This window comes from Rhineura floridana, chromosome 2 (assembly GCF_030035675.1).
Source record: "Rhineura floridana isolate rRhiFlo1 chromosome 2, rRhiFlo1.hap2, whole genome shotgun sequence".
Taxonomy (NCBI): domain Eukaryota; kingdom Metazoa; phylum Chordata; class Lepidosauria; order Squamata; family Rhineuridae; genus Rhineura; species Rhineura floridana.
This window is the reverse complement of record NC_084481.1, coordinates 230,565,676-230,580,164: the sequence shown is the minus strand read 5'-3', so window position 1 is coordinate 230,580,164 and position 14,489 is coordinate 230,565,676. Positions and strand designations below refer to the sequence as shown.

The window sequence follows — 14,489 nt, the reverse complement described above, 5'->3', positions numbered from 1 at the left end:
CTCATGAGATAATACCAAACTCTTGCACACCCATGATGACATCCAGATCACATAATAAGCTACATATGATCTTCTCACCTCTCAGTCATATTGTTTCATACTTTTCTATTTTAATATTATTAAGTTATTACTTATATTGTACTTATCTTGGAAGCCCTCCTGAGATCTTCACACACACCCCCAGGGGGCACAGCCACATGATTGGAAAACACTGGCTTGGGGGACAGACCATGTCTTAGAGCACATGCTTTGCACACAAAAGGTCCCAAATCCAGCCTCTGGTATCTCCAGTGCCTGAGGTTCTGGAAGCTGCTGCCAGTCAGAGTAGGAAATATTAGGCTACCTGGACAATGTAGCTTTTTGTCTTCCTGCTGCTGGACTGAGAAGCTCTGCCCTCTCCACTCCCTTGGCTGCCTCCTCATTTATCTATACAAACTGCCAAGCGACTTCAGGAACCTCTGGACCGGGCTGCAGTTTCCTTCTGTTTGGGGCAAAATAACCTTACAAACATTTAACGGAATGTGTCGGCTCACCTTCAGGGTCAGAGCGCATCCTTGCAACTCACTGAGCTATGGCAGTCTGAAAGGAGACGGTCCAGAGCTTTCCAGCTCGTGGGATGAAATATTGATAAGCTGTTGCTCTCCAAAATCCATGGAAGAATAGTTTGCCCAGTGGATCAGCATCGCCAAATTAAAGACAGTCAGCATTCTCCAGGAATGAGAAAACAGGTTGGCAAAAACTGTTGAGACTGGGTTTATAAATGTGAAGGATTTATTTGGATGTGAAAGGGTTGAGGAGGGGGAGATATAAACAAGCTAAAACTCAGGCAGATGTGCAGCCCAGTAGTCTGATCTTTATGCCTGGTTCTTCCTGAGCTGAATTCGGAGGCTGCGCGTTTCACTGCCGTTCTCAATGTAAATGCATGGTTGCCTCTTTCAATTATGCAAAGACCATTTGCAGATCAAGTTTAGATTTGCTCCTTTAAAAAAAAGAAAGGAAAAGAAAAGAAAAGAAAAAGCACAGGTGTTATATAGGATAGTGGTTCCCAAACTTTGCCCCCCCCGCTCATTATTTGAAAATTGCTGAGCACTTCCTGAGTTTTCTGCCTGTCGTAGCAATTCTAAGGTGCTGTGCTAGGTGTTGTGTGATTTTTAATTGCCTTTCTATTGCTTCTTTTTTTCCTTATATTGCATTTTATTGCATTACAATTTGCATTCCTTAGAATAAAATACAGTTTAAGAAATAAAAGAAGCAATAAAATGCATTTAAAAAATCAATATGAATATTTGATGCAGAGACGCTGCAGCCCACCCGAATGAAGCTTGCGGACCACGGTTTGGGAACCTCTGACGTGGAGCATTCTTGCGCAATCGGGGTGGAGCTGGACATTATGGGGACGCAAGACTGCAAGCAGTGGCAGTGAAGTGGACCAGAGGCCTGCAGATGTGGAGCAAAATGATGTCACACATTTTGTTGCGTCATCCATGATGATGGAGAGGGGTGGGCGGGATGTAGGGTTCATGCAGTTGCAGCCATGCGTCCACATGTTCCCTATGACACCCATGTCCAGTCTCAGTTTTCTGAGCAAGAAATGTCTCTTCTATAGCCATGAAGCTCCCTGGGTGACCTTGGGCCAGTCACTGCCTCTCAGCCTCAGAGGGAGGCAATGGTAAAACCCCCTCTGAATACCGCTTACCATGAAAACCCTATTCATAGGGTTGCCATAAGTCGGAATCGACTTGAAGACAGTCCAGAAGACAGTCCTACTTACTTTAGCTCAGGATGGTCTACATGTGTCTGCTCCATTTTCTCTAATATAATGCATTTTTGTATATTACTTTCAGTAATGTATACATTGATATGCACACTTTACCGTAGTATATGCATGTTTGTACAGATTACTTGGCTGGAGGACTGCATTGCAAAATTCAGAGATGTGCGAATTTCGGAAGATGTCTATGTTTTGGTTTGAGCATTGTTTCAGAAAGTGTGAATTAGGTGGGTTTGCCTTGAAATGCAAACTGAATTGAATTTCTCCCCTGTTCCTTCCCAAGTCACACTCCACTCCACTGGATCTTGTTTGAAACACATAATTAGCACACCTTAAGATTGGCAGAGGAGTCTCCACCTGTGGCTCTTGTTTTCACTTCCCATTCAGCCTCCAGTGAAGGTAGATATTTCTAGTGCATGTGGTGTGATTAGGGATGAGTGAAGATTTTGATTCAGTTCACATTTCAAGCAGAATTGATCAAATTTGCAATTTCTGAAACAATATGAGAACCGAAACTCAGCCACCCTTTGAAATTTGCATTTATTAGAATTTAGGGATGCGGTTCGCCAACTAAATATTTACAAAAATGCATATATTAGGGGAAAGGGTGCATAAAAATGAATACATGAGTGAAAATAACATACCAAAAGGCATGAAATGATGAGAAATGGCTTGCAAAAATGTGTACCGTTGTGTTCTCCTGACCGGATGGTGGATGTCCAATCTATCCTGGATGGGGTTGCACTCCCCCTGAAGGAGCAGGTTCGTAGCTTGGGGGTTCTCCTAGAACCATCCCTGTCACTTGAGGCTCAGGTAGCCTCGGTGGCATGGAGTGCCTTCTACCAACTTTGGTTGATGGCCCAGCCACGCTCCTATCTGGACAGGGATAACCTGGCTTCAGTTGTCCATGCTCTGGTAACCTCCAAGTTAGATTACTGCAATGTGCTCTACATGGGGCTGCCTTTGAAGATGGTTTGGAAACTGCAGCTTGTGCAAAATGCAGTGGCCAGATTGGTAACAGGGACCAGACGATTCGAACATATAAAACCGATCCTGGCCCGCTTGCATTGGCTGCCTGTATGTTTCCGAGCTCAATTCAAGGTGCTGGTTTTAACCTATAAACCCTTACACAGCGTGGGACCACAATACCTGATGGAACACCTCTCCCCACATGAACCCACCTGTACACTACGGTCAACATCAAAGGCCCTCCTCCGGGCGCCTACTCTGTGGGAAGCTGGGAGGGTGGCAACAAGGGAGAGGGTCTTCTCAGTGGTGGCCCCCAAATTATGGAATGATCTTCTTGATGAGGTGTGCCTGGCACCAACACTCTTATCTTTTTGGCGTCAGGTCTGTTGATGTGTGAGCGTTGTTGCGTGACAGCGAACGTTACTTTGGAGTTAAGTTGAGCAAGAAACTTCACAGAGGCTTGAGAAAGTTTTAAGAGTCTTTACTGAGACAATAAGGCTTAAGGCATAGTTCCCCCCCTTCTTCCCTCTTCAAAAGCAAAAGTAAGACAGACACAGACAGCACTCTAACATCAACAGTTAGACCTTTTCCCAAGCTGTTATCTCCCGTTACCATGACAACTACTGGCCTTGGATGTCTGCTGTCTCAGGCCAGGCACAGCAGATAAGGCTGCTTCTCCAGACACTTCTTGTAACTTTCCAGACTTTCAGACTTGATGGAAAAACACAGTGACAGTACAGTACAATGGTCAACATTTCCCCCTTTTCCCCCATCATGTCTGTAATTCATTACAACAATAACAATAATACATTTCTACAATACATCTTGCAATACATTTCAGTACGTTGCATCATACAGATCCAGTTTACATTTCAGTACATTTCAGTACATTTCAGAACATCTCTGTACATTTAGCTAAAACTTTATTCAATCAAACTTCGGCTGAACACAAGTCAGATACAGTGTCTCAGGATCCATCTCAACCTCTTTATGCATTCCAGGACTGGTTATTAATCCTACAGTAAATCTTTCAGGCGGTTTGCCAATGTTGGATCTCTCAGAACGTCTCAAAGGCACTAGAGCTTCTGCTCTCCCAGCCCCCCCGTTTGAGCTGGTGCTTGGCACAGCTTGCTCAGGAAATTCCATTTCTTCAACCTTGCATTTCTTATTTCTACGTTTCCCACAAATGAGTTCATTTAATGCATCCCTGAGAGGAATTTGTGTGCCTTCCACTTTCACATCTAGGTTTGGTTTAAATGTTTGTGCTTGTGTTTGTGCTTGTGTGTCAGCTGACCCTGTAAGAATGACTGTTTGCCTTTGATCCCAAGGCTTTTCTGAGACTTTAATGCTTCTGCTCAGAACTAATTGCTGTGTTTCTGGTATCCAAACTCTGAAATATGCATTCTGAAACCCCAGAACAAATCCCTGTTGTGCTCTGGGTGCAAGTTTGCCACTTCTCTTGTTTTGTGGTATGTGTACCCAGCAACGTGCCCCGAATTTCTGAATGTGTTGCACTTTCGGCTTTCTCCCAGTGAGCTTCTCGTAGGGTGACATTTTAATGGCACTATGTAACACCCGGTTGTGAATGTAATTCGCATACAGAATTGCCTCTGCCCAGAAGGAGTTCCCCAAACTGGAATCCATTAGCATGGCTCTCATTGCTTCCTGAAGCACCCTGTTTTTTCTCTCCGCGGTCCCATTAGAAAACAGAGAATAAGGAGCTGTGAAACTTTGGCGTATTCCCTTACTCTCGAGGAAGTCACTCAATGCTTTGCTTGTGAATTCCCCTCCCTGGTCTGAGCGTATAGCCCCCACCATGGTGCCATGTTGAGTTTCGATTCTCTTAATGAACAATTTCAGCTTCTGCTCAGTTTCACTTTTCTGCTTGAGCAGAAAAACATGACAAAATCTCGTAAAATCATCAACCACCACCATAAAGAATCTCGCACCTCCACGTGAACTTTTTATTGGCCCTGATAAATCAACATGAACTAGCTGGTAGGGAGCTGTTGTGGTGCTTTCAGCCTCCCGGTTTATTGGTGCAATTGTCATTTTCGCTTTATGGCAAGCATCACAATCCATTAGCTGCCCACAGTCTTTTAACCGCATGTTTTCACTATGCATAGGGGTTTTCTTAATCGTGTCAAAGTTTGCATGCCCCAGCCTTTGATGCCAATCATGGACGCAGCCCTGATGTGTCTGTGCCTCAGAATTTAACACAGCACACCCTGCTTGACTGCTCTTTATTACAAACTGTGAATCATTCAGGCTTCCCTGCATGCACACTTCATCTCCTCTCATTACATAACATTTGTCTCTGTCAAACAACACTGAAAACCCACAACTGGTCAGTTTTCTCACAGACAATATGTTATGAGACAGTTCTGGTACAAACAAACAATCTGACAGTATTCCAAGCTTATCAAATCTCACCAGTCCTCGAGCCTCCACATTTTTCCGTGATCCATCCGCTAGTTGAACAAAGTCCTGCACGTCTTCTGAAGTGTAAAACAAACTCCTGTCTGTAATTAATACATGGGACGCACCTCTGTCAAGAATCCAGTCAATAGGTCCTAAATCTTGAGGCTTCTGTTTACAAACAAAGTTCACACTTCCCTGTTTCCAGCTTCCTTCTCTGGAGTTTCGCTTGACTGCACAGTCTCTCTGGAGATGCCCACGAGCTCCGCAGACATAACAAGCCTTTAGCCGCTGCTGCTCCTGCTTGTAATCCTGCTTGCTTCCGACAGCCTCCTTCGGCTCCGCATTCTTCACCTCCTGCCTCCGCTGCCATTCCTGGGTCAATTTTTCCTCAATAAATTCAACGTTCAGGCCACCGTCAGGCATGGCTTCAATTCCCATAACAAAATTATTCCAACTCCCATCGAGTGAAGCCAGGATCAAATAGGTCTTCTGAAGGACAGAGTGCTCGACTCCTCGATCCTGTAACTCAGCAAACAAGCGCCTGAATTCCGTGAGATGCTCACTCATATCGCACTCACCCATGAAGCGCATCTGATACAGCTTCCTTGCCAAACACAACTTAGATCCCGCGGTCTGTTGCACATGGATGCCCTCCAACCGGTCCCACATCTGTTTGGCGTTTGTAACATCTCTCACGTGTAGCAGTTGAGAGTCGGATAGAGCCAGGGTAATAAAAGCCTGCGCCCTCTCATCATTCCGTATCCAGGCCGCTGTAAGGGGTGCAGGGGGTGTTCCTTCAATAGCTTCCCATAAATCCTCTTTTATTAGGAAAGCACGCGTTCTTGGCCTCCAACTGCCATAATTCTTTCCCGTAAGCCTCTCCATTGGCAAGCCTGCACCAGACATGTTTACAGCAGCCATCTCTGCTCACCTCTGTCTGGCACAATCAATCACGCTGCCCTCTGGATCTCCGTCTGCCGTTCAGACCAGCCACTTACTCCTGTGTAACGCGCATTGGATCTGGGCCCATAACCCTGTTGATGTGTGAGCGTTGTTGCGTGACAGCGAATGTTACTTTGGAGTTAAGTTGAGCAAGAAACTTCACAGAGGCTTGAGAAAGTTTTAAGAGTCTTTACTGAGACAATAAGGCTTAAGGCATAGTTCCCCCCCTTCTTCCCTCTTCAAAAGCAAAAGTAAGACAGACACAGGCAGCACTCTAACATCAACAGTTAGACCTTTTCCCAAGCTGTTATCTCCCGTTACCATGACAACTACTGGCCTTGGATGTCTGCTCTCTCAGGCCAGGCACAGCAGATAAGGCTGCTTCTCCAGACACTTCTTGTAACTTTCCAGACTTTCAGACTTGATGGAAAAACACTCAGTGACAGTACAGTACAATAGTCAACAAGGTCAAAACTTTCCTCTTCTCCCAGGCATTTTAGCATGTGTTTTTAAATTGCTTTTTAAAAATGTATTTTTAAATTTGTATATTTGTTTTTAATGTTTTTAATTGTTGTAAACCGCCCAGAGAGCTTCGGCGATGGGGCGGTATACAAATGTAATAAATAAATAAATAAATCTGCCTACAAAAATGTGTTTATTTGAAGAAATTCTTACCAAAATGGTGGAGAATTTTCATGAGGATTTTTTTTAAAAAAACTCACAGATCACTGTAGAAATGTAGAGAACTGAATTTAACACTGGAAAAATGAGAGACTGAGAGAACCGAAAGAGGCAGATCTTTCCATCCCTAGGTGTGATTGGATCCACATCTTGGGATAATCAGACTTTTTGGAAGAAGAATCTGTGTGCCATTGTCCAAATTATCAGGAGACCTTTGGTTTTTAACCCTATGGTTATTTTACATAGATGCTTAGATCAGCATGATAAAGGAGAACATCCAAGAGCTGGTGCAGAGTATATTGGTGGCTGCAAAGAATTGGTGGCACAAAAATGGTGTGAGGTGGCCCCTACCCTTAAGGACTGGTAAATTAAATTATGGAATGCAGGAGGGATGATGAAGTTGACCGGATGTGGTCACATCAGAGAGGGCAGAAATACAGCAGAGACTTTTTGTATGAAGTGCTTTCCTTGTATTATTTATTAATTTATTTATTACATTTATATACCGCCCCATAGCCGAAGCTCTCTGGGTGGTTTACAGCAATTAAAAACAATAAAAACAAGTATACAAATTTTAAAACAAAAAACAATTTAAAACACAATTCATTTAAAAAAAAAAATTAAAAACACATGCTAAAATGCCTGGGAGAAGAGGAAAGTCTTGACCTGGCGCCGGAAAGGTAACAGTGTTGGTGCCAGGTGCACCTCGTCAGGCAGATCTTTCCATAGTTTGGGGGCCACCACTGAGAAGGCCCTCTCCCTTGTTGCCAGACTCCCAGATTCCCTTCGAGTAGGCACCCGGAGGAGGGCCTTTGATGTTGAGCGTAGTGTATGGGTGGGTTCATGTTGTATGGAATGTATGAGGAACAGCTATAATTTAGATCAGGGGTCGGGAAACCTTTTCAGCCCAAGTGCCACATTCCTTTCTGGATGACCTTCCAAGGGCTACATGGGAGTGGTAGGCGGGGCCAGAGGCAAAAGTGGTCAGAGCAATGAGTGCAAATTTTACCTTTGTACAGTAGGCTAGTTCATACATACTACACTCACACTCTCCTCTCGTATCTTCCATCTACGTAGGCAAGAAGCATTATAAGGACACAGCCAAGCCAGGCAAAAGCACTCAGGGAGCAAAGTTGGGCAAGTGAGGTGTGTAGCCTAGGGAGAGTTCCAAGGGCCAGTTAGAGAGGTCTGGAGGGGCACATTTGGCCCTCGGGCCTGAGGTTCCCCACCCATGATTTAGGTTTAGTAAAACACAAAGTTTTCTACAATGTAAATTAGGGATGGGATCCGTTGGCCAGTACCATTTCGAAAGAATTCTGTCGACCTGACAGTATTAATTCAAGTCCATTCTTGTTCCCTAGTTGCTGCTTATACTGAACTGTTTTTTCCCTTTCCAAAAAAATATTGATATTAATATCAATAACTAAAGGAAATATGTTGAAAGGAAATACCGATAAAATTATCATTAATATTGATATTTTTAAAGCTTTTTTTTTAAAAAAAAATGTTTTTTGAAAATAGCTGTATGAAATTGTTACAATAGCTGTGTGAAATTGTTACATAAAACTCTGATCCACAATGATTGAGGATAAGCAAATTAATGGAAAATTCGGTACCAAATCTGAATTGGGCACATCTCTAACTGGGCACATCTAGCACATCTCTAATGCAAATTAAGATATTCTTTCTGTTTAGGTAACACTGTTAAAATTTAATTGTGTATATATTCATATTTTTTATAGTTTATTTTTAGTTGAGAATTTTTGTCAATGCATTAAAAAAAATTTTTTTGCAGTAAAAAAGAATATTGCCCTCTGAGGAGGCTGCCTGTCACTTCTCTGTGTGAGTCTTTGCTCTGGACTTCATGCAGTCAGGAGGTATGCTCAGAACAAGCATCTCACATTGAAACACTTGAAGGTTGGCTTTTTGGAGAGCAGATAATTCTTCATTCTCTAAAGAGCAAATCTTTTTGAGCATAAAAAGTGAAGTGTGTCTCCATTAAAAAAAGGGCTGGTTTTCAGTTGTCAAACAATTTGGAAAATGGGGAAGTGGCAGGATTTGAAATCGTGTTCCAAATGCTGCATTATCTTGCATGTAACCCGTGTGCACAAATGGCTACTCAGAAGTAACGGCCACTGTGCTCAGTGGGACGGTCTCCCTAACTGAGTTGGGCATTGAAAAGCATCAGTTATATGTTAGTCTTTTAAAAGTCCCATGAGACTTTTTTCCCCTGCAACAGACTGAAGGCAGCTGCAACTTCGGAAAACATACATTTAGCGCTCTGCTATATAGTTGCCTTTCTTTTGCTTCTTCCGTTCTTATGTTTCTGGACCGTTACATTTTATGTTCACCGCCCAGAGAGCTATTGCTAGTTGGGCGGTATATAAATTTAAAAAAATAAATAAAATAAATAAATAAATTACGTGATGCATACATGATTCCTAGCTGCAAACGTTCAACCTGAGTAAGAAAGAGATTGGGGCGGCATCTTCATGTAGGTTGTGTTCTGAGTTCTGAGCTGCCCCCTTTCGTCTCTGTTGCAACCACAAAGCACTTTTGCCAAGATGAGAAGAGGCAACTTCCTTGAATGATGCAGAAATCCCAGGCTGATGTATCCCCCTGTCCTGTGATGGGCTCTCCTTTCAAGTGAAGGAAGCAACTGGACCACTTTTGGGAAATGGTGGCAACTTCAGCGAAGACTCCCATGGGGTGCTTTCCAAGATGGGAAATGGGAAATTCCATGTGCGTCAAAGTTATCATTACCAGAAGACCGGGAGATGGTGCTTTCTAGCCAAACCACCATGGAACTCAGCCTTATACTGAGTTGGCCCATCTAACTCAGTACTGTCCACACTGACTGGCAGCGCCTCTCAGGGGTTTCGGGCAGCTTCTTTCCCAGCCCTACCTGGGGATTAATCCTAGGGCCTTCTGCATGCAAAGCAGATGGTCTGCCACTCCGCCACTGTGCAACCACCCTCTTAGCTCTTGCTTCTTATAGTACGAGTAAGTCAAAGCTTCTCCCTGGAATATGCTGCAGGCAGTAAATAATTGCTTTTTTAAAAAAAACAGAAGCACTGGGGTTGAAGCCGCATCTTTGGACGTGGAAACCTCAGATGTGTGTGAGTGGTTCTCTGCAAACAAGTTCTAAGGTGCGGCCATTGAGGTACCCCTGAAGCCTGACCTGCACATCCACAGTAAGCCTTACCTCTTCATGGGGAAGGCCAGTGGAAAGAACCCAAGTCAGCTGGTGCGAGATTCCCAGTTGCGGAGGTTGTATTGCACCTACACCACCACATACATACATAATTGCTTTGTAGGAATATTCTGATATACTTCAGCCTGAGTGAACGAATGATGGCACAACAGCTGACAATGGTGTTTGCTGGCCCATGAGTTACCATAATGTGGCACCTTTATTGATTGTTATTTATTTCCAGGTGGACACACTTTTAAAAACAAACACACACACACACTAGTATGTTCAGGGTGTTTTGATTAGCCAAGTCCAGTGGTGGCTGATGCCCGTTGGGCGAAAGTCAAGCAGACCCAACAGGAGGTGGAGCCAGAGCCAATGTTAGCCTTGAGAAGAGAAGGGTGAGGGAAGATGTGATGGAACTCCTCAAGGACGTGAAAGGTTGCCACACAGAGGAGGGCCAGGATCTCTTCTCGATCGTCCCAGGGTGCAGGACATGGAATAATGGGCTCAAGTTATAGGAAGCCAGGTTTTAGCTGAACCAGTAGCGTAGTGGCAAATTCAGAAGTGCAGGGTCCCTTCATTATAGTCATGCCACACTCATTCACAGCTGCACCTCCTCACTTGCTTGCTCTCTGTCGTAATCTCCACGCTCCTCAGTTCTTCTTCATATATGATTTCTCCCCCCAACAGGCATCCCTAGGAGCCAGTCAGCATGGAAATAGGAGTCTGTTAGCTGCTGAGAAGATTCTTCTCAATGTCTGACTCACCTCCTTTCACTCTGATTGGCTCCAATCAGGAAAGGACAAGGAAGCATGTTAGAGGACTCTTCTCAGTGGCTAACACACTCCCTTTTGTGCTAATTGGCTTGCAGGACGCTGGAGAAATAGGGACCCGGATGGACCCTGTTCCCAAAAAAGTAGGGGTCTAAGACCCCGTGCATCCCTGGATGACTACACCCCTGGGCTGAACATCAGGAAAAACTTCCTAACTGTTAGAGTGGTACAACAATGGGACCAACGACCTAGGAAGGTGGTGGGCTCTCTGACACTGGAGGCATTCAAGAGGCAGCTGGACAGCCACCTGTCAGGTATGCTTTAATCTGGATTCCTGCATTGAGCAGGAGGGTGGACTTGATGGCCTTAAAGACCCCTTCCAACTCTATTATTCTTTGATTCTATGATAGGCAGAGAGCCAGCTGATTCTAGTTATGTCCCCATCCTCCTCTCTGCTGAGTTCTACAAGGGGCCAAGCTGAGACTAAGGAGGGAGAAGCTGAAAGGCAGGGCCGCCCCCTGGGGTGGTTGTAAGTCAGAAGGCAGGCAGGGGCGAATTGCGGGCAGACTGAGGCTGACAGGGCTGTGCCCCACTCAGCCAACTGGGTCAGCCTCTGCTGACCAACCCTCCACCCACCTGCATATTCCCTCTTCCAGGGAGCTTGTCCACCAAACTGATGCACAACTCTTTCTCCTTAGGTGCCTCCCGATCCTCTGTCGTCCGATGCAAGCCGGGAGCCAACTGCCCCAGCACTCAGAGTGGCCTCTGCCGGCAGCATTCTCCTTTGTCTGCTGCGGAAGATTCTGCTGCTCCCATTTTAGAGCTGCAGAGTCGAAGTCCCTCCGGATTTTGCCGGCACGGCAGAGGAGAGAGGCAGAGCAGACCAGGTAGGCGTCCCAGAGCGTGAGTGTCACGGCTTCCCGTTGCGCCTCAGGTACAAAACCCTCCCCCCCAAGAGCATGAATGGTGTATGATTTCTTGTGTGCTGTGATCTGCATCCTTTGGCGCATCCTTTTTCGTCTGTTATGGAGTGGGGTTTTTGGTGGGCAGGAAGGACGGACGGGCAACCTGAGGTGTGGTGGTGTCTGTCATTGCAAGTGTGTGGCAAGCAAGTGTCATGCAGGGGGCTTCTGGAGGCGGATGTAGCCATTCCAGGCAGTTAAGTCACGAGAGAGAGGGACCAAGTTTGAGCCAAAGTGGATCTTGGGGGGCCTCCAAAAGTCAGTTCAGTTCTGCCTTCAAACCACCAAGACTTTTGATCTCCTTCATATACAAAGAGAAGAGAAAGCGCAGAAGTCACTGGAGGACGGAGGACTCATTTTTGGAGGGTCAGTCTTGGGACAGTTTTCTTTCTTCAGTTGTGGCTCCCACCCTTGCTATTTTTCTTCCTGCAAAGATATACCTAATGGCAAACCTGTAGATTTTCTTCTTCTGTAGAAGGTCAAGGTGATCACCCCTGAAGCTTCTTAGAAATGTTGATGGGAAGAGAACAGAGTATATGCATTCAAGAATCACAGAATCATGGAATCATAGATTTGTAGAGTTGGAAAGGGCTTATAAGGCTATCAAGTCCTCAATGCAGGAATCCAAATTAAAGCATCCCCAACAGGTGCCTGTCCAGCTGCCTCTTGAATGCCTCCAGTGTCAGAGAGCTCACCACCTCCCTAGGCGAGTGTCGCTACAGCCTACATTTATTTATTTATTTATTTAAAATATTTCTATCCTGCCCTTCTACCCTACAATAGGGCACTCAGGGCGGCTTACAATAAAATCACACACATACACGATAAAATTATACACAATAAAAACACAAGACATTACAGTAAATTAAAATGCATAAAGTACAATTAAAACACATAAAATACAAAAAAATGGAAATGGACTGCCTTCAAGTCAATCCCGACTTATGGCGACCCTATGAATAGCAGTATTCAGAGGGGGTTTACCATTGCCTTCCTCTGGGGCTGAGAGGCAGTGACCGGCCCAAGGTCACCCAGTGAGCTTCATGGCTGTGTGGGGATTCGAACCCTGGTCTCCCAGGTCGTAGTCCAACACCTTAACCACTACATATACAATATGCATATATATACAGACAGACAAACAGATGTACATAGGGAAGTGATAGTAAAAAGACAAAAAGATAATGATTAAAAATAAAGGGCATAAGAACAGCGTCAGGCTCACCCATCAGTTCCTCCCACAGGCTCTCCGGAACAAGATAGTTTTCACAAGTACATTTAAAGCAGTTTGCCACCAAAGAACGAACCCTAGGAGTTCTCTATTAGAAAGCCCAGGTACCCTACAAGAGCTACAGTCTGATTTTTAGCTTCTTGGAAGTCGTGAAACTGTCTGAAACTTATTACAGAAATGACATGCCTTGGGGTAAGGCTTTGGCATTCAGGCCCTCCCCATACCCACATCAGTTGTGGCATTCCCTAAAGAATTCTTCTAGCCATCATAGGATTGTAGAGTTTGAAGGTACCTCAGATACCATCTAGTCCAGCCCCTTGGCAATGCAGGAGATGCACGATTGCAGCATCTCTGATAGGTGGCCATCCAGCCTCTGCTTAAAAGGCTGGATTAAAAAATCCCCACCCCTGTGGTGTCAGGGGACTACAATTCTCAGGGTTCAGTAGGAAGAGAGAATGAGCATCAATCCATATTTAAATTCATAGTGCGGATACAGTCAGGCCCAAGGGAGATCCTCTTCATCGGCTGTTTGAGGGAAGCCATTAATATTTTTTATCTTTTTTTTTTTTTGGCCAAGTATCTATTTCTCAGATTGCTTGAATGTGGATTTTTTAAATTAAAAACTGACTCCTGCTTCTGTGATGTGTATATATATATATATATATATATATATATATATATATATATATATTGAGGGGTGTCATTTTTTCAAAATTGACTTTAAACTTTTTTGTTTACGTCATTTAAAAAACAGTTCTATTCAACCATTCTGTTTTTTTTAATGCCCAAGGCAGCTTACAAAATAGTGGAGCGAAATAAATGCAATCATAATCCCCTCTATTTCTAGGTCTCCCCGTGCTCACACAAATGTGGCCGGATTGGCACCACTCACACACAAGAGGTTCAGCAGACCTGAGGTTTGCAAAAGTACAAAAAAATCTTTCCTCCCCCCCCAAGCCCAGTGAGAGTGGCCACAGAATACTGATTGACTGAGAAGGGGGGAAAAACTGATAACCGGCTGGGAGGGAGCATGGAATAGAGTGGCTGGAGTAGGACAAGGAGGAGACACGGAGATCTAAAAAGTGCAGAGAGAACCCTCTCCTTGTCTGGATATGCCATTTCCTGGTTCCCATTGAGAAACCAGTTTTAAAGGGAAAGAAATGAGAACTGACTTTAGAAATAAATGGAGAAATTCAAAACTGTACTGTAGCTGGACTGAGGACATGTGAGCCCATTACACACAGACACACACACACACCAGTCCAAAGAGGGCTGCACATGCTTAATGGGCATAGGATGCTGAGTGACTGCTGAAGGGGAAACAAAGAAAATTGGGGGGAGTGAAGCGAATGGAATGTAGCTGCTGAAACAATCATACTCCATACTACAACATTTTGTTGCGGGACCCTGCTAGTAGAGAAAAGCACAACAGAGAAAAGCACAACATGGAAAAGAGGAGACTGACGGTGTAGTCCTATGCATGGGTTGTATTCAAAATAGCGCTCAGCAGCTCGTTCCATCATAGCAAGGATTTCTCCTTGCACAC

At 44.6% G+C, this 14,489-nt stretch overlaps 1 protein-coding gene across 4 annotated transcripts in view; it reads left to right on the top strand.

Moving 5' to 3' along the window:
- Positions 1 to 14,489, top strand: part of SLC35F4 (solute carrier family 35 member F4) — a 59,849-nt gene that overhangs the window by 18,382 nt on the left and 26,978 nt on the right. For 2 of the 4 annotated variants that reach the window (XM_061613307.1, XM_061613308.1), the window contains exon 2: positions 11,452 to 11,640. The exons of 1 other annotated variant lie outside the window; for it this stretch is intronic. In XM_061613307.1, coding sequence (XP_061469291.1) covers positions 11,452 to 11,640 — 189 coding nt within the window. Of the gene's footprint in view, positions 1 to 11,451; positions 11,688 to 14,489 lie in introns of those variants that run through there. One more of the 4 variants, XM_061613313.1, reaches the window with a different exon arrangement.